General features: G+C 49.3%; 1 protein-coding gene and 1 long non-coding RNA gene across 2 annotated transcripts; one reads left to right on the forward strand and one right to left on the reverse strand.

Moving 5' to 3' along the window:
• Positions 1-202: 202 nt before the first annotated feature.
• Positions 203-17,942, forward strand: mfn2 (mitofusin 2). Its single transcript, XM_056422321.1, has 18 exons — positions 203-516; positions 1,623-1,804; positions 2,290-2,425; positions 4,036-4,198; positions 4,293-4,417; positions 9,220-9,328; positions 9,408-9,515; positions 10,273-10,426; positions 10,534-10,601; positions 10,711-10,835; positions 12,455-12,581; positions 12,727-12,831; positions 13,539-13,641; positions 13,721-13,941; positions 15,312-15,467; positions 15,849-16,045; positions 16,153-16,287; positions 16,440-17,942. The coding sequence occupies exons 2-18, from the start codon at positions 1,627-1,629 to the stop codon at positions 16,507-16,509; spliced, it is 2,280 nt and encodes a 759-aa protein (XP_056278296.1). The 5' UTR covers positions 203-516; positions 1,623-1,626; the 3' UTR covers positions 16,510-17,942.
• A 1,325-nt stretch (positions 17,943-19,267) lies between these two features.
• On the reverse strand, positions 19,268-20,546 carry LOC130199103 (uncharacterized). Its single transcript, XR_008832751.1, has 2 exons — positions 20,497-20,546; positions 19,268-19,931 (listed from the first exon to the last, which is right to left on the reverse strand). It is a non-coding gene; the product is annotated as an uncharacterized LOC130199103 (long non-coding RNA).
• Between the last annotated feature and the right edge of the window lie 225 nt (positions 20,547-20,771).

Genomic DNA, 20,771 nt, shown 5'->3' on the forward strand with positions numbered 1-20,771 from the left:
TATATATTTTCTGCAAAATAACTCAACTAAGTGCTGGCAAATACTATTTAACTATTTTAGAATTTGTTTTCAAATCTATTTGTATTATAATTGTGTATAACTCTACATCCTGTTCCACACGTTCCTACCAGTTGGTGGCGGTAATGTGCCAATGAGTTGTTCGGCAACCGCCAATACACCGTGAAGAAGAAGCTGTCTCTGATCTGCCGACACCTGCCGGGACTCTGCTCCGAGCGCCCCGCGTCACGGAAACACAGAAGGTCCTGGAGGAACGAGCAGTTTGGGAAACTACGGGCGTGGAAGACATTTATGTCCGTCTATTAGCAGCAGAGCTGACGCGTTATCGAGCGCGACGTTACTACAGCCTAGCCTAGCACAGGTAGCTGGAGCTAATGCTTCGCTGACATTCAGTGGCACCGTAACGTTAGCAGCTAAGCTAGTTAGCGTGTAGCTATTCCAAAAAGCCGGGGGGCCAGGATGCAAGAGGATCATTTGTGAGGAACGACCCCATCCACGGTGAGTCCCGACCCAAACAGAGGCTGAAGTAATGCTACTCTATAGCTAGCGTTAGCTGCTATTAGAAATTTACTTTCTTAGCATGCTAGGCTAAGTTAGATCGCTTGTAAGTCCTCCAGGTCCGATCCCACTTCAAATGCGTTGCAATGCCTGTAGGAGCATTGATGTTACTGCCCGTTAAGGTTCACACGAGAACACTGACCTGGTGGTTCTATTGACACAACACGTTAGCTTACGCTAAGCTAAGTGACGTTGGGGACCTTCACAGTGGCTAGCTCGCGCTGGTCGTCTTGACTGCGTGTGTTTATTAACGTGATCGGCCTCCCTTTTAAACGTGGACGTGTTGTGCTTGGTGTTGCGTTTAGTACGTTATTGTTACCCGTTTTAATCCAAATTATAAAAAGACACCCAGACTGTGACGTCAGAGCTACCTTCAAACTGTGTGAGAGGTCACAGCTGAGCAATGGCCTCCGGGCAGAGCAGGTGCACACGTTCTAGAGACGTTACAATCCCTTTAGTTACTGTGAGAGAAGATTAGTCTGGACGGTTCTGTTGGTGCTGCCAGAGAGCTGTCGGCACATCCAGTCAGCCCTGAGGCCGTCCTTCATGTCTGACTGTGAGGTGTTGTTGTTGTTGTACCTTCAGTAAGTCCAGTGTATGTCATTACTAAGGATTTTGCAGTCAAAGCAGATTCCAGGAAGCTGATGTGAACAACGAAGACTCGCACACTTATTTTATTTTGAAATCCTAAAGAAAAAAAGGTCAAAGGTGACTCCAAATCCTCCAGCATTCAGCCTGTCTACAGGCAGCCACTCGGCCAAGAGCATCATGGGAAATCTTTTGGCTCTTTGTATGGCACAGACATCACAACCAAAGTCCCATCGTAAAGACGTTTTGGGTTAATAGATCTAATTGTAGAAGGTAAAGATGGCAGTTTTTTAGAGAGGGACCGGGGAGAGACTTGTTAGCCCAGTACTGATGTTGTTGGGGTTCTTGAGATTGAGCAGTCGTGTCTCGGGGCACTTGGGGGCCATAAGATGTTTTTTATTTCAGTCCCACTCATTCCATGTGTGCTCATCAGGTGTTTGGGTGTTTTCCTCCTCCAGTGCCATGTCTCTGGTTTTCCCTCGAGCCAACACCAACGCAGTCCACGGCAAGAAGGATAAGAGACTGATGGCGGAAGTGAACGCGTCGCCACTCAAACATTTTGTCACTGCCAAGAAGAAGATCAACGGCATCTTCGAGCAGCTGGGGGCCTACATCAAGGAGAGCGCCGCCTTCCTCGACGGTACCCCACCTCCTCTCCCACCTCCTCTCCCACCTCCTCTCTCACCTCCTCTCTCACCTCCTCTCCCACCTCCTCTCACCTCCTCTCTCACCTCCTCTCTCACCTCCTCTCCCACCTCCTCTCCCACCTCCTCTCTCACCTCCTCTCTCAGCCCTTTTACACTGACGCCTTATGCATCATGACAGTAGTTGATCCCAGACATCCTCATCACATTAGATTACACACAATGCATGGCACTAGGTATTGACGGTTCATTGACTGTCTGTGAGAAGAGTAAACACTTGATTGCAGTGGTCTCCATGACATAAATTAAATGCAATATTTATTTTTATTAAATTGAAATAATGTAATTATTAATTTTATTTAATTATAATAAATGTTTTATTATAATACATTTTATTACATTTGATTAAATTTAAATAATGACATTAAATAAATAAAGTAAATGTTCACATGTTGATGTAATCTGGACCTCCGCATGTTAGATACTCACAAGAATGAAGATCTGGATCCCGTCACCACGGAGGAGCAGGTCCAGGAGGCCCGGGGCTACCTGGCCAAGGTGGCCGGGATCGGAGAAGTTCTGGCCCGCAGGCACATGAAGGTGGTCTTCTTCGGGAGGTTTGTGAATCTGCTTCTAAGTGAACTTCCTTTATTTATATATATATATATATATATATATGTATGTGTGTATATTAGTGCTGTGAAAAATAACGCGTTAATTAAATTACAGGTTTAACTAGTTTTTTTTTTTGTAACGCATTTAACGCATGCGCAGAATGAGCTTCCAATCCGTCTGTTGTTGGTCGTCTCTCCAGCAGCATGTCATTCTGTCTCTAGTGTCGCGTTAACACGACTCCGATCTCCGTCTCGCGCGCCGCAGAGCTCGGATGCCGGCGTGTGCGCGCACATCGGGACGAAAAAAAGTCACTTGCACCCCCCGTCAACAACTCTTCTCTCGGCTCGCGCGGCAGAGCTCCGATGCTGCGCGCGCACTGGTGAGCAATGCAGGGCTCTCAAGTGTCACGCATTTCGGTCTTAACTCACACACTCCCGCCACACATCGTACTTCTCACGCTGAACCCCCGTCAACAACTCTTCTCGGAGCTCTTGCCTGTCTTGAGAGCCCTGTAAATGTATATATGTGATTAATCATGATTAATCCACAGAAACCTGTGATTAACCTGATTAAAAATTGTAATCGTTTCACAGCCCTAGTGTATATATATATATACACACGCATGTATATATTATTTATATGTATATATATATATAATTTATATATATATACATGTGTGTGTATATATATACAGGACTGTCTCAGAAAATTAGAATATTGTGATAAAGTTCTTTATTTTCTGTAATGCAATTTAAAAAACAAATGTCATGCATTCTGGATTCATTACAAATCAACTGAAATATTGCAAGCCTTTTATATTGCTGATTATGGCTTACAGCTTAAGAAAACTCTAAAATCCTATCTCATAAAATTTGAATATTTCCTCAGACCAAGTAAAAAAAAAGATTTATAACAGCTGAGTGTTTGTCAAGGCTCAGGAAACCCTTGCAGGTGTTTCGAGTTAATTAGACAATTCAAGTGATTTGTTTAATACCCTACTAGTATACTTTTTCATGATATTCTAATATTTAGAGATAGGATATTTGAGTTTTCTTAAGCTGTAAGCCATAATCAGCAATATTAAAAGAATAAAAGGCTTGCAATATTTCAGTTGATTTGTAATGAATCCAGAATGCATGACATTTTTGTTTTTTTAATTGCATTACAGAAAATAAAGAACTTTATCACAATATTCTAATTTTCTGAGACAGTCCTGTATATATAAATACATACATATACAAATAATGTATTTATTTATATAGACATAAAAAGGATTAAGGTTTTATTGCAGACACTTTTTGTTGAGTATAACTTTGTATTTATTAACGTTTTTAAACATAAGTACATGTGCTGGGTTTTTCTACACACCCTCTAAGTGTCAAAAGACTATGCTTCCACTTTTTCTCATCATAAAAAAATGTGTAAACCAGCAGCTCAGGTTCCAGGTGGTTCAGTAGAAGCTCCTTAAGCCCACCGACAGGACAGAAGAATGAAGTGTGTAAACTTGTTCTAGGAATGTGACTTTAAACTCATGTTGATAAAACATGAACGATGTGAAGCCGGCGTGGTAAAGCAACTCAAAGCGACCGGGTGGCTGTGCTCTGCTCTCCAGGACCAGCAACGGGAAGAGCTCCGTGATCAACGCCATGCTGTGTGACAAGGTGCTGCCGTCGGGAATCGGACACACGACCAACTGCTTCCTGCGGGTGGAGGGCACCGACGGCAACGAGGCCTTCCTCCTCACCGAAGGCTCCGAGGAGCGGAAGAGCATCGAGGTCAGCGGGGGTCACGCCGTCCCCCTCGCTGCCGTCTGCAGGAGCTGAATGTCTGCTCACCGATTGGCTGCTGTGTGTGTGTGTGCGTGTGCAGACGGTGAACCAGCTGGCCCACGCGCTGCACCAGGACGAGAACCTGGAGGCCGGCAGCCTGGTGTCCGTCATGTGGCCCAAAGCCAAGTGTGCTCTGCTGAGGGACGACCTGGTGCTGCTGGACAGGTCAGACACACTCCATCGCTCCTCCATCACTCCTTCATCACTCCTTCATCACTCCATCACTCCATCACTCCTTCATCACTCCATCGCTCCTTCATCACTCCATCACTCCATCGCTCCTCCATCACTCCTTCATCACTCCATCACTCCATCACTCCATCACTCCATCGCTCCTTCATCACTCCATCGCTCCTTCATCACTCCTTCATCACTCCATCGCTCCTCCATCACTCCTTCATCACTCCATCACTCCATCACTCCATCGCTCCTCCATCACTCCTTCATCACTCCATCGCTCCTCCATCGCTCCTCCATCACTCCTTCATCACTCCATCACTCCTTCATCACTCCTTCATCACTCCATCGCTCCTCCATCACTCCATCGCTCCTCCATCACTCCTTCATCACTCCATCGCTCCTCCATCACTCCTTCATCACTCCATCGCTCCTTCATCACTCCATCGCTCCTTCATCACTCCATCGCTCCTTCATCACTCCATCGCTCCTTCATCACTCCATCACTCCATCACTCCATCGCTCCTTCATCACTCCTTCATCACTCCATCACTCCATCGCTCCTCCATCACTCCTTCATCACTCCATCGCTCCTCCATCGCTCCTCCATCACTCCTTCATCACTCCTACTTCACTCCTCCATCAATTCAATTCAATTCAGTTTATTTGTATAGCCCAATTTCACAAATTACAAATTTGTCTCGGAGTGCTTTACAATCTGTACACATAGACATCCCTGCCCCAAAACCTCACATCGGACCAGGAAAACTCCCAAATAACCCTTCAGGGGAAAAAAGGAAGAAACCTGGAGAGAGCAACAGAGGAGATCCCTCTCCTAGGATGGACAGATGCAATAGATGTAATGTGTACAGAAGGACAGATTTAGAGTTAAAATACATTCAATGAATATGACAGAGTGTATGAATAGTTCATAGTAGGCATATTCCACGATGGAGACCTCCACGATCCATCAGGCAGATGGCGGTGGGGAGGAGGAGGGCGAGTCTCAACAGGACAGTGGCGTGGTCATGAGCAGGAATTCCACGACCCAGACGATCCATCAGGCAGATGGGATCTATGCCGTCTCATAGGGTCCGATGACCCCATGAGACGTAAAGTCAAGGACTTCGGGAGAAAGCAGAGTTAGTAACGTGTGTTTGATTGATGAAAATTCATCCTTAATGTGAGAAAACAGAGGAGACAGGTACTCAGTGCATCCTAAAGCGTCCCCCGGCAGCTATAAGCCTATAGCAGCATATCAAGGGGCTGGACCAGGGCAAACCTGATTCAGCCCTAACTATAAGCTCTGTCGAAGAGGAAGGTCTTAAGTCTACTCTTAAACGAGGTGACTGTGTCTGCCTCCCGGACTGAAATTGGAAGCTGGTTCCATAAAAGAGGAGCTTGATAACCAAAGGCTCTGGCTCCCATTCTACTTTTAAGACTCTAGGAACTACAAGTAGTCCGCATTTAGTGAGCGAGCTCTCTAGTGGGGCAATATGGTCGACAAGCTCCTTAAGATATGATGGAGCATCACCAATCAAGGCTTTGTAGGTTAAGAGAAGAATTTTAAAAGTGATTCTTGATTTTACTGGGAGCCAGTGCAGAGCAGCTAGTGCAGGAGTGATGTGATCTCTTCTTAGTTTTAGTGAGAACACGAGCTGCAGCATTCTGGATCAACTGGAGGACCTAAGAGATTTATTAGAGCAGCCTGCTAATAAGGAGTTGCAGTAATCCAGTCTCAAGTAACGCGTGAACCAATTTTTCTGCATCTTTTGAGACAAGATGTGCCTGATTTTGAAATATTACGTAGATGAAAGAATGCAGTCCTTGAGATTTGCTTTACGTGGGAGTTAAAGGACAAGTCCCGATCAAAGATAACGCCAAGATTCTTTACAGTGGTGTTGGATGCCAGGGCAATGCCGTCTACAGAATCCACATCACCAGATAATTGATCTCTGAGGTGCTCAGGGCCGATTAAAATTACTTCGGTTTTGTCTGAGTTTAACATCAAGAAGTTGCAGGTCATCCATGTTTTTATGTCTTTAAGACATGCTTGAATTTTACAGAGTTGGTTGCTCTCCTCTGGTTTTATCGATAGATATAGTTGAGTGTCACTCCTTCATCACTCCTACTTCACTCCTCCATCACTCCTCCATCACTCCTTCATCACTCCTCCTTCACTCCTCCATCGCTCCTCTATCACTCCTCCTTCACTCCTCCTTCACTCCTCCATCGCTCCTCCATCGCTCCTCCTTCACTCCTCCATCACTCCTTCATCACTCCATCGCTCCTCCATCACTCCTCCATCACTCCTCCATCACTCCTCCATCACTCCTCCATCACCTATCCTCCATCACTCATCACCCTTCATCACCCTCCATCGCCTTCCATCACCCATCATCACTCCTCTATCGCTCCTCCATCACTCCTCCATCGCTCCTCCATCGCTCCTCCATCACTCCTCCATCACTCCTTCATCACTCCATCGCTCCTTCATCACTCCATCGCTCCTCCATCACTCATCGCCCTCCATCACCTCCATCACTCCTCTATCACCTCCATCACTCTCCATCACTCCTCACCTCCATCACCCATCGCCCTTCATCCTCCATCGCCCTCCATCACTCCATCGCATCACTCCTTCATCACATCCCTCCTCCATCACCTCACCTCATCACCATCGCCCATCGCCTCCATCGCCCATCACTCCATCACCCTCCATCACTCCTCCACGCCCATCACTCCATCATCATCGCCATCACCCTCTCCATCACTCCATCGCCTCCTCCATCACCTCCATCACCTCCATCACTCCTCCATCACCCTCCATCACACTCCATCTCATCACTCCATCACCCCATCACTCCATCACCCCATCACTCCATCACCCCATCACTCCATCACTCCATCACTCCATCACCCCATCACCCCTCATCCTCCATCACCTCCATCCTTCATCACCCCTCCATCACCTCCATCACCTCCATCACTCCTCCATCACTCCTCATCCATCGCCCATGACCCTCCATCACCCTCCATCACCCTCCATCACCCTCCATAACCCTCCATCACCTCCATCGCTTCATCGCTCCATCGCCTCCATCACTCCATCGCCTCCATCACTCCTCCATCGCATCCTCCATCACCCATCGCCTCCATCACCCATCACTCCATCACTCCTCCATCACCCATCGCCTCCTCATCGCCTCCATCGCCCTCCATCACCTTCATCACTCCATCGCCTCCTTCATCACTCCATCGCCCTCCATCACTCCATCGCGTCCTCCATCACTCCATCACTCCTCACCCTCCTCCATCGCATCTCCATCACTCGCCTCATCACCTTCATCACTCCATCGCCTTCATCATCACTCCCTCCATCACCCTCCATCGCCTCCTTCATCACCCATCTCATCCCTCCATCACTCACCCATCCTTCATCACCCATCGCCCTCCATCATCCTCCATCGCCTCCTTCACTCCATCGCCTCCTCCATCACCTCATCACTCCATCGCCTCCATCACTCCATCGCCCATCACTCCATCGCCTCCATCGCCTCCATCACTCCATCACTCCCATCATCACTCCATCCCTCCATCACTCCATCGCCTCCATCACCCATCGCCCTTCATCACTCCATCGCCTCCTCCATCACTCCATCGCCCTTCCATCACCTCCATCGCCCTCCATCACCCATCTTCATCATCGCACTCCTCCATCACTCCATCACCCCATCACTCCATCACCCCATCACTCCATCACTCCATCACCTTCATCGCTCCATCACTCCTCCATCCCTTCCATCACTCCATCACTCATCCTCCATCACTCATCACTCCATCACTCCTTCATCCTCCATCGCCTCCTTCATCACCATCCTCATCACCCTCCATCACTCCATCGCTCCATCATCACTCCATCGCCCTCCTTCACCCTCCATCACTCCTCCATCACTCCTTCATCACTCCATCACTCCACCACCCCATCACTCCATCACCCCATCACTCCATCACTCCATCACTCCACCACTCCATCACCCTTCATCACCCATCGCCTCCTCATCACCCATCATCACTCCTCCATCACTCCTCCATCACTCCTTCATCACTCCATCGCTCCTCCATCACTCCATCATCCTCCATCACCCATCGCCCTCCATCACCTCCATCATCCTCCTCATCACTCATCACTTCATCCTCCATCATCCCATCATCCTCCATCACTCCATCATCACTCCATCATCACTCCATCATCACTCCTCCATCACTCCATCATCACTCCTCCATCACTCCATCACTCCTCCATCACTCCATCATCACTCCATCATCACTCCTCCATCACTCCTTCATCACTCCATCATCACTCCATCACTACTCCATCACCTCCATCACCTCTCCATCACTCCATCACCTCCTCCATCGCCTCCTCCATCACTCTCTTCATCACTCCTTAATCTGGTTGATGTGGTTTTATTAGCTGCTTGTTCTGCACATATACATATTTATATGTTATATAATAATTTATATTATATATTTATATTGGTTCTGCAGAACTAGAGTTCATCCCCCAGTCCACGTAGTCGTAGTAACGCTCCAGCTGTGTCACATGACAGGAATGTGCTGCATTAAAGGTTGAGCTTCTACACTCGTGTCTCAAGAACGACGCTGGGGGCCCGTTAGCATACGTAGCATGTGTAGCTCACAGACCTGGACACCTGTTTGTGAGAGGAGATTCTTCCACCTGTCTCTTACCTGAACGCTGCCGTGCTCACTTCCTGTTTGCCCTCCAGTCCAGGAATTGACGTCACCACAGAACTGGACAGCTGGATCGACAAGTTCTGCCTGGACGCCGACGTGTTTGTCCTGGTGGCCAACGCCGAGTCCACGCTGATGCAGACGGTGAGGCGTGAGCACCGAGCCGACGCGGCGGTCGCTAACGTGGACGCTAACGCTTCACATCCTCGCTGTGTTCATGCAGGAGAAGTCCTTCTTCCACAAGGTCAACGAGCGTCTCTCCAGACCCAACATCTTCATCCTCAACAACCGCTGGGACGCCTCGGCCTCCGAGCCCGAGTACATGGAGGAGGTCAGTGGGAACACCTGACAACGAGACACCGTGACACTGACACCGTGACACTGACACCGTGACAACGAGACACCGTGACACCGTGACACCGTGACAACGTGACACCGTGAGTTTATGCAGCTTCATTTATCTCCTTGCCCACGTTGGTTCAGAGTCGGGGGGTCAACGGTTACCGGGTAACAATAGTTCAATGTCTCCCTGCAGACGTGTGCAATGTTTACACATGAGACCCCGAGTCACGTCAACCTGGGAGACCCCGGATCTAGATATCTAGATGCTGCAGATCTTTTTAATGATGACCTCATCAAAATGTGACTGACCTTCATCAAATCAGAAATATAAAAAAGTAAATTACACTACAACATGAACCTGTTGGATCCTCTCAGTGAATCACAAGATGTTCTAGAATGTTGAGTTGAGGGACATGTTGAACTCTAGTTTAATACATTATGTCTTTATTCAATGCATCGCTGCCCGGTATATATACATAATATTATCTCCATTGCAGCAAACTACAGCTTAACAATGCATCTTACATGTTAATGCAATGTTATTCATCTGTTATTTATATAATCATAGGGAGTTCTTTTATTTACTTTTTCTTGAATACTTTTGCTTGGCAAAGAGTGAATGTTGTAATTGAACGTGTTTAATGTTTTATTTTGAGCTCTGCAAAGACTCAGACACCTCCAGGTCGTCTTCTCTTTCCACCAGACTGTAGCAGACGCTCGGTGGTGAACGTTGTTGTTGTTGTCAGGTCCGCAGGCAGCACATGGACCGCTGCACCACCTTCATGGTGGAGGAGCTGGGCGTGGTGGACCGAGCCCAGGCCAGCGACCGCATCTTCTTCGTCTCAGCCAAGGAAGTCCTCCAGGCTCGCGTGCAGAAGGCTCAAGGGATGCCCGAAGCAGGTGAGGGGCGCCACGGGGCGGACACACACACACACACACACATGGGCCACCCTCACTACCTGGGGACTGAGTGGTGCTGGTGTTGACGTGCTGTCCTCCTGGTGCAGGTGGAGCTCTTGCTGAGGGGTTTCAGGCCCGAATGTTTGAGTTCCAGAACTTCGAGAGGAGATTCGAGGTAAGAGCCTCGTGTTCTTCATCGTGTGAGCTGCTCGGCGAGCAGGAGTTGCTCCTCTTCTGTGGCCCCTGGTGGGTTGACGTCTCGCCGTGGCCCCTCTGCTCTGTAGGAGTGCATCTCCCAGTCGGCCGTGAAGACCAAGTTCGAGCAGCACACCGTGAGGGCCAAGCAGATCTCTGAGGCCCTGCGCCGCATCATGGACTCTGTTCAGCCTCACACTGCAACAGCTGGATTGTCAGGAGTGCCTCGCCCTGTAACATCTGGATTGTTTATCGTAGACCTCCAGGGGCCCTCACACTGTAACATCTGGATTGTTTATCGTAGACCTTCAGGGGCCCTCACACTGTAACATCTGGATTGTTTATCGTAGACCTTCAGGGGCCCTCGCACTGTAACATCTGGATTGTTTATCAGGGCCCTCGCACAACATCTGGATTGTTTATCGTAGACCTCCAGGGGCCCTCGCCCTGTAACATCTGGATTGTTTATCGTAGACCTTCAGGGGCCCTCACACTGTAACATCTGGATTGTTTATCGTAGACCTTCAGGGGCCCTCGCACTGTAACATCTGGATTGTTTATCGTAGACCTTCAGGGGCCCTCGTGACTGTAACATCTGGATTGTTTATCGTAGACCTTCAGGGGCCCTCGCACTAACATCTGGATTGTTTATCGTAGACCTTCAGGGGCCCTCGCACTGTAACATCTGGATTGTTTATCGTAGACCTTCAGGGGCCCTCGCACTAACATCTGGATTGTTTATCGTAGACCTTCAGGGGCCCTCGCACTGTAACATCTGGATTGTTTATCGTAGACCTGCAGGGGCCCTCGCACTGTAACATCTGGATTGTTTATCGTAGACCTTCAGGGCCCCTCGCACTGTAACATCTGGATTGTTTATCGTAGACCTTCAGGGCCCCTCGCACTGTCACATCTGGATTGTTTATCGTAGACCTTCAGGGGCCCTCGCACTGTAACATCTGGATTGTTTATCGTAGACCTTCAGGGGCCCTCGCACTGTAACATCTGGATTGTTTATCGAGACCTTCAGGGGCCCTCGCACTGTAACATCTGGATTGTTTATCGTAGACCTTCAGGGGCCCTCGCACTGTAACATCTGGATTGTTTATCGTAGACCTTCAGGGGCCCTCGCACTGTAACATCTGGATTGTTTATCGTAGACCTTCAGGGCCCCTCGCACTGTAACATCTGGATTGTTTATCGTAGACCTTCAGGGCCCTCGCACTGTAACATCTGGATTGTTTATCGTAGACCTGCAGGGGCCCTCGCACTGTAACATCTGGATTGTTTATCGTAGACCTTCAGGGGCCCTCGCACTGTAACATCTGGATTGTTTATCGTAGACCTTCAGGGCCCTCGCACTGTAACATCTGGATTCTTTATCGTAGACCTTCCGGGCGCCTCGCACTGTAACATCTGGATTGTTTATCGTAGACCTTCAGGGGCCCTCGCACTGTAACATCTGGATTGTTTATCGTAGACCTTCAGGGGCCCTCGCACTGTAACATCTGGATTGTTTATCGTAGACCTTCAGGGGCCCTCGCACTGTAACATCTGGATTGTTTATTGTAGACCTTCAGGGGCCCTCGCACTGTAACATCTGGATTGTTTATCGTAGACCTTCAGGGCCCCTCGCACTGTAACATCTGGATTGTTTATCGTAGACCTTCAGGGGCCCTCGCACTGTAACATCTGGATTGTTTATCGTAGACCTTCAGGGGCCCTCACACAAACCTCTGGATAGCAGGAGCCCCTCTGGTCCCCTGTGGGGCGCTCCTCCTCCAGAGGTAACGGCGTGAGGTCCGGCCTCTGAGATGTTCTGGTCTGTCGTAGGATCTACTGCCTCGAGACCAAAGAGGACCGGCAGGACCGCCTGGAGTTCATCGACCAGCAGCTGGACCTGCTGACCACGGACTGCAAGGCCAAGATCAAGAAGATCACGGAGGAGGTGGAGCGACAGGTGAGGCCCGACGCCGTCACACGCCTGCTGCAGGAGGTCTGCGGGGCGAGGGACTCGTGGGGTCTTCGGGTCCTTCTCCCTTACGGAGTCCAGAAGGAGAGGTTCTGGTTCTGTTGGGAACGCCTCCCCCTCTGCTCTTCTTCAGGTGTCCAACGCCATGTCGGAGGAGATCCGGAAGCTCCACGTGTTGGTGGAGGACTACCGCATGGACTTCCACCCGTCGCCCGTGGTGCTCAAGGTCTACAAGAACGTGAGGAGCTCCGCAGGAGGCCACGCCTCCTTTCTGTCTGTAGCCAATCGTGTTGCTCCCTCACGGTCACATGTGTGTTGCTGTCGCGCTCCAGAAGAAAATTATGTGTGATATACAGTTAAAAGTATAACTAAGATGTGAGGAGCACAGCAGGGGATGTCGTTCAGTACATTTAGGATACTCGAGTGTTTGAGGTATTTCTTTTATTATCCTAATTATTTACACTTCTCCATCTCGTGGGAACATGTTGCACCTCACTGCATTAATTGGATTATATAAGTCCATTCTTTAAAAATAAATGTCACCGAATCAACTCCGATGCATTATGAAGTTCATCATCTATAAGTATCTAAAGTGGTTAAATATCATAGAATGTTAAAGCAATGTAGACGTTAATGCAACAAGTTATAATCCAACTGTTAATCTGATATTTAGAATACTTCATTCTACTTATATTCTGGAGCTTAAAGTTTATTTTAATGCGTTTGTTCCTTTAAGTTGTTCGCTTTATATTTGATATAATAAAACTTACTGCGCCTCATCGGCACCACGATGACTCATCTTCACCTGACACATCGTGTGTCCCTGAATGCAACGCCATCAGTCTGGAGCTAGCAGTGCCCTCTGACCTATGTTACCTCTGTTACCTTGTTACCTATCTGTGACCTCTGCGACCCGGTGACGTCGTTGTGGTCGTTCCGTTGCAGGAGCTCCATCGGCACATCGAGGACGGCCTGGGCAAGAACATGTCTGAGAGATGCTCCGCCTCCATCAGCAGCTCGCTGCAGGCCACCCAGACCGACATGATCGGTACCCCTCAGACACCACCTGTCCCTCTGAGCATGGTGCAGGTCCCACTGTGTCCTCATGTGTGTGTGTGTGTGTGCAGACAGGCTGAAGCCCCTCCTGCCCGCCCCGGTCCGGGAGCAGGTGGACAAGCTGGTTCCCCGCCAGTGCTTCAGCCTCAGCTACGACCTGGCCTGTGACAAGCTGTGCAGCGACTTCCAGGAGGACGTGAGCTTCCACTTCTCCCTGGGCTGGACCATGCTGGTCAACCGCTTCCTGGGGCCCAGGAACACCCGCAGGGTCCTGATGGGCTTCAACGACCAGGTAGACCCCCAGACCACCTGGAGAGGGTCGACTAGGTAGCTGGATTTAGTTTATGGTGATAAGAAACAGGCTGCTGTAGTTCAGCTAGATTACACAACTTCTTTATTCATAGTAGCACTGTGCTGGATCAGGTCTACAGGTCTACAGGCCTACAGGTCTACAGGCCTACAGGTCTACAGGTCTACAGGCCTACAGGCCTACAGGCCTACAGGTCTACAGACCTGCAGGTCTACAGGTCTACAGGTCTACAGGCCTACAGGTCTACAGGTCTACAGGTCTACAGGTCTACAGGTCTACAGGTCTACAGACCTGCAGGTCTACAGGTCTACAGGTCTACAGGCCTACAGGTCTACAGGCCTACAGGCCTACAGGTCTACAGGTCTACAGGCCTGCAGGTCTATAGGACTACAGGTCTGCAGGTCTGTCTACAGGTCTACAGGTCTACAGGTCTACAGGTCTACAGGCCTACAGGTCTACAGGTCTACAGGCCTACAGGTCTACAGGTCTACAGGTCTATAGGACTACAGGTCTGCAGGTCTGCAGGCCTACAGGTCTACAGGCCTACAGGCCTACAGGCCTGCAGGTCTATAGGACTACAGGTCTACAGGCCTACAGGCCTACAGGCCTACAGGTCTACAGGCCTGCAGGTCTATAGGACTACAGGTCTACAGGTCTACAGGTCTACAGGTCTACAGGCCTACAGGTCTACAGGCCTACAGGTCTACAGGCCTACAGGCCTACAGGTCTACAGGCCTGCAGGTCTACAGGCCTACAGGTCTACAGGCCTACAGGTCTACAGGTCTACAGGTCTACAGGCCTACAGGTCTACAGGTCTATAGGACTACAGGTCTGCAGGTCTATAGGACTACAGGTCTACAGGTCTACAGGCCTGCAGGTCTATAGGACTACAGGTCTACAGGCCTGCAGGTCTATAGGACTACAGGTCTGCAGGTCTATAGGACTACAGGTCTACAGGCCTGCAGGTCTATAGGACTACAGGCCTGCAGGTCTACAGGTCTACAGGTCTACAGGCCTACAGGCCTACAGGCCTACAGGCCTACAGGCCTACAGGTCTACAGGACTACAGGCCTGCAGGTCTACAGGTCTACAGGCCTACAGGTCTACAGGTCTATAGGACTACAGGTCTGCAGGTCTATAGGACTACAGGTCTACAGGTCTACAGGCCTGCAGGTCTATAGGACTACAGGCCTGCAGGTCTATAGGACTACAGGTCTGCAGGTCTATAGGACTACAGGCCTGCAGGTCTACAGGCCTACAGGCCTACAGGTCTATAGGACTACAGGTCTGCAGGTCTATAGGACTACAGGTCTGCAGGTCTGCAGGTCAACAGGTCTGTGTTGTCCCTGCAGGTCCCCCGGCCCATGGCCCTGACCCCGGTCAGCAGCAGCATGCCTCCGTTCCCTCAGAGCTCCGTGACCCAGGAGGAGCTGATGGTCTCCATGGTTACCGGGCTCGCCTCCCTCACCTCCCGCACCTCCATGGGGGTCCTGGTGGTGGGCGGCGTGGTAAGACACACACACACACACACACACACATTACATTACACATTACATGTCATTTAGCTGACGCTTTTATCCAAAGCGACTTACACAATCCTGTTACATTCATACACTGTAGACGCAGCTACAGGGAGCAATTCAGGGTTAAGTGTCTTGCTCAAGGACACATCGACTAGGGCGGGGATTGAACCTCCAACCCCCTGATTAAAAGACGGACCTGCTACCCACTGACCCATAGTCGCACACAACATTGATGATGAAGACTACATTTCGATCTTTATTTTCAACCAAGCCTGGAGAGTGATGTCCCTGATGCTCCGTGCGTCTGTCCATCATCCCGGTGCGTTCAGGTACCAGTGGGAGGTTCCTAAAGCTGTGTGTGTGCAGGTGTGGAAGGCGGTGGGCTGGCGGCTCATCGCCCTGTCGGTGGGTCTGTACGGACTGCTCTACATCTACGAGCGGCTCACCTGGACCACCCGGGCCAAGGAGCGGGCCTTCAAGAGGCAGTTCGTGGACTACGCCAGCGAGAAGCTGCAGCTCATCGTCAGCTACACGGGGTCCAACTGCAGCCACCAGGTCCAGCAGTGAGTCCATGAGAGGCAGCGCCGTGGACCAGAACCTCCCGGTCCTCACGCAGCGCCGTGGACCAGAACCTCCCGGTCCTCACGCAGCGCCGTGTGTGTCTCCTCAGGGAGTTGGCGGGTGTGTTTGTGCAGCTCTGCCAGCAGGTGGACGTGACCCGCCAGAACCTGGAGGACGAGATCACCGGCATGAACAGCAAGATCGAGCTGCTGGACGGCCTGCAGAGCAAAGCCAAGCTGCTGAGGTACCGAGCACACGCCGAGCACACGCCGAGCACACGCCGAGCACGCGCCGAGCACGCGCCGAGCACACGCAGAGCACCTGAACAGCACACCCACAGAACGCCAGGTCTAAGGTCAGGTCTAACGTCGTGTGTGTGTGTGTGTGTTGTTTTAGGAACAAGGCCGGCTGGCTGGACAGCGAGCTCAACATGTTCACCCAGCAGTACCTGCACCACAGCAAGTAGACCACCAGGGGGCGACGTGGGACAGCGGCTGAAGTTTCCCCTCCAGATGATGAGAGGAAACCCTCCACAGCGTTGTGTAAGAGGAGGACGAAGAGGAGGAAGAGGAGTTTACTGGGTGTTGTGTTAGTCCTGCAGACAAAACAATAGGTGAACTATTTAATAAGCCACAACATGATTTAAAGGAATTTAACCAGACCTGAACACCCCTTAGTGTAAGAGCCGGAGGTCTCCAGGAGGCTCATCGAGCTGACCCCGTCAGAAGGTCTTGGTGACCCCGTCAGAAGGTCTTGGTGACCCCGTCAGAAGGTCTTGGTGACCCCGTCAGAAGGTCTTGGTGACCCCGTCAGAAGGTCTTGGTGACCCCGTCAGAAGGTCTTGGTCACCCTGTCAGAAGGTCTTGGTGACCCCGTCAGAAGGTCTTGGTCACCCTGTCAGAAGGTCTTCACGGGTTTGATTCTCTTTTATTTTATTGAGTTGCACAGAAGACGAGGAACGAACTTCAACACCAGAACTTCAGTTTTAAAGCTCAGAGCTTCAAATCTCTGGAGCCTCTGAGGTCTTTGAAGTAACACGGTAAGGACACGCGTGTGCCCGGTTGTTAGGACACTGAGGCCATGGTTACACTGAAACAACCCCCCCCCCTCCCCACAGGAATACAGGCCTATTAATACAGGTCACTGTTCATTAAGGACCACATTGAAGAGACACATCATCACGTGTTCACAAGCCGATGAAATGCACTTTACTCTGGTCTCGGTTCTGAGGCTTCAGTTACCAAACATCGGTCTGGAGTTCGGAGGGAATTTGTTCCGCTTACAACTTTATTGTTCATATTTCCTTCCTCTCTCCTGACGAAGAGGTCGGGCCTCAGAAGGTCGGTGACCCTGAACCAGATGTTCTGGTGTGAAGGCTTCCTCCTCGCGTGGCGGCGCTCCTCTTTATCTTTGTGTTGCACTGAAAGCCGACGTACGTGACTTTAGTTACCGGGTAGAATAGGATGTGGGCGGCAGCTCGTCCACATCACGCCTGAAGGGGAGGAGCTTGAAGTCGGAGCAGCTCCTCCCCTTGAAGTGACGCTCCGTGTCTATAAAATGTGTTTATGATGTAATTTAAGAATTTTGCCTTTTCAATTGTAAACGATGGAGAAAGTGCATTGTGCAAACGTCTGGGTTGATTGGGCCACGCTGTAAATGATATACATACATATATATATATATATATAAATACACACTGTTGGGGAGCAGGAGGCTGCCACACGTCTTTTAGAGTGAGATATGCACTTTATCAATTTGTTGCTTTTTGAGTTTCTTCCCTTTGTTTTTAGCGGCGTGCTTCAGGGCGGCGGCGGTACTGCATGCATACATGTTGTAGTTGTTGAAATGTTCATATGTATGTAAGAATGTTAACGAATAAAGATGACGTCATGCAAGAGAGCCATCTGTGTGGAGGAGTTTCTGTGAGGAGGAAACGGTGGAACAGCTGCAGCTCTTTTTATTCTTTTTAAGTGATACAAACATGGACACAGTAGTTGGAATGCGTCCCTTAAAGAGTGAACCCCCTCAGTGGTCACTGAAACTGATCACAGTAATAACACTGCTGTAAATTAACTCATGAACATCAGACATACTACACTAATGAATAATATTTATACTTTATACATGTTGTAAAACTACCAAAGTTCAGCAACAAATATTATGAGATTAATCAATTAGTTGCTTAAGAGAAACAAATAAAATATGTTGGTAATAATTTCAATTTCAATAATTTAAAAAACATGTTATGGTTCCAGCTTCTTAAATTTGAACATGTGCTGCTTTTCCATTTTTTCTAATTTAAATGATTTTAAAATAATGTTATACTTGTGTTCGCCAGTAGGGGGCAGCAGCGGGTTTTGCCTCGACTGGCGCCGTCATGTCTCAAACCAACAAGTTAGACGCACAAACAGTCAGTGACGCAGCTATTAATGCGAGTCAGTCTTGGGCTGTGTCTACTACCGCGCACTTAACGAAGTGCAATGCAGTGCACTGCAATGCAGTGCACTGCAATGCATTGCAGTGTACTTCGTCGCTGATGAGTCTGTCTCAAATGGAACACTTAACCGTTAACCACTTGGCGGAAGTGACGGACGCAAATCTGTTCACGGCACCCGCGAAATTAAGCCGGGAGTGACATATGCAAATCTGCTTGCGATACCCTAACCCTTAAAGTGACCAAATGAATGCACTTCTTGCCCTCTTGTTGCCCCTTGTTTACCTTTCTCCACCCCATGTGGAAACTGCGATACCTCCACAATCGCGGCAGGAGCCTCCGCCTTCTGGCTGAAGTCGAGATGGTATATGTAAATGTAATTGTGATTTTGCCTTACCTTCACAGCATAGCTTCATGTAGTAGTTGCAATTAAATTCTCCTCGCTAGGTATGCTAAATTCTCAATGATCTTTGTCAGAAGTAGCCTTCTTCTTTGCAATCCACATACACACCATATGGAAATAAAACATGACAAATCTGTACATGTTTGTCCCTAGATTCCAATTAGTTTTAAGAATTATCCACTGAAATGATAGGCATCATCTGCTTGAATTCACACAGTAATAGGCCTACTTTGACTGACTGTACTTTTATACACATCTCTGTTGTAGTGAAGTTCACCCTGATACAGGAATCAATGAGCAATTGAACACACAGGCATATTAATTATTGTTACAAACATGCATCAATTCTAATATAAATCAGAAAACGCAATAAAAGACTACAACACCTCAATGACAACATTTTATTGATAAAATGACTTGCATATTAATATAATCTTCCCCTCCCCTCCCCACACACTCTACAGCAGCCACCCAGTCCCAGCGGCGCTGCCGTATCCATGTTGCAATGCCACTGCTGGCGTTGTGTTGTGATGGCCACAGTGACATGAGGGTGGACTTCAGGCTCACCCGAGTCATTCAACGCCCTCATGGCTGTGCTGGGCACTGACTGACCACGGTTGGGGCCCCGAGATCTCCTGTCTAGTTTTTATTTTTTGGCTTGCCAGCGCCACCTCCTATCGGGTGGTGGCCAGGGCCTTCGACAGGCCCCGGGCTCAGTGCATGATGCCAGGGTCCTGAATAACAGCCCCATCTTCTATGAGCAGTCATCCCCTCCACCAGGATACTGTATCCTTGGGGATGGTGGCTCCCCCTGCCTGTCCCAACCCATCTGCCTCATGACCCCCTTCAGGCAGCCTGTCCACCTCCAAGCTACAACTGCTGCCTGTCAAAGGCGAGGTGTGTTGTGGAGAGGTCCTTCGGGAGACTGAAGACGCGATGGGGGTCCATCTTCTTAAAGGCCCTGGAGGTGGATGTGAGGTGCCAGAGGTCATTGGAGCCAGATGTCGGGAGGGCAGCAGAGGACCAGCACCAGCACCTCCAGGAAACGTCTCTGGGGCAGGAAACAGAAAGAGGATAGCCATTCAGTGCTCTGTCCCAGACCACGATTACATTTAAATTAATACATACACGACATTAAAAAAACAACACACAACGATGATTGAAAGCTACAATTATTTCAAGAAGGACAAGCTTAGATAGCTATCGTAACGGTATTAATTATCGGGCGGCGTGTGCAAACGTCATGTGTCATGTTAACCCGTTATTAAACTGAGCATATCCATTGTTAATCCATTATTAAAATTGCTATTTCGATTGTTTAACAGAACAGCTGTTGTTTAACACTGTCCGATGACTGACATAGCTATCTGTCGTCGGACTTGCCGCTGGAGCAAGCGCCTGGAGCCGACCTGCCCCGCTCGTCAAGCGAAAAGTGTCCGATAAAAGTGCACCTTCGTCGGACTGGCCGGGTGGTGGATTACCCAGCTAGTTTATCATAACTGCCATGCAGATCCAATGGCATCTAATGCTACCTAGGTATGATCACTAATCTGAGAATGGCATGTTAGTAGTACATTGTAATACCAGTACAATGTGTAATTACCGCTGATACTTACATTTACGGTCTGTAGCTTCGTGGTCTACCGCTTGTGCTGTCCGCCATTGCTTTAGAAATAAAATGAAAAGCTGGCGAAAGGGCTCCTCTTCCGCTACGTGGCCAAGATGGCGGCCGCTTAGGCGAGTAGTGTCCATCGTTTACACGACATTTTTTGCCCGTTTGCAGAGCACCATCCGGGTACTTTCAGTGCACTGAATTCTGCTGGTTTTTTCAGTGGCGCACTTCGAACACTGAAAGTCAGCTCCAAGTGCTCAAGTGCGCGGTAGTAGACAC

The sequence above is a fragment of the Pseudoliparis swirei genome, chromosome 9 (assembly GCF_029220125.1).
Source record: "Pseudoliparis swirei isolate HS2019 ecotype Mariana Trench chromosome 9, NWPU_hadal_v1, whole genome shotgun sequence".
Classification (NCBI taxonomy): Eukaryota; Metazoa; Chordata; class Actinopteri; order Perciformes; family Liparidae; genus Pseudoliparis; species Pseudoliparis swirei.

Coding starts and splice junctions, on each gene's coding strand:
- mfn2 (XM_056422321.1), top strand. CDS start 1,627: ATGTCTCTGGTTTTCCCTCGAGCCAACACCAACGCAGTCCACGGCAAG. Junction 10,602..10,710: donor ACTTCGAGAGGAGATTCGAG/GTAAGAGCCTCG, acceptor TCTGCTCTGTAG/GAGTGCATCTCCCAGTCGGC. Junction 10,836..12,454: donor CACACTGCAACAGCTGGATT/GTCAGGAGTGCC, acceptor GGTCTGTCGTAG/GATCTACTGCCTCGAGACCA.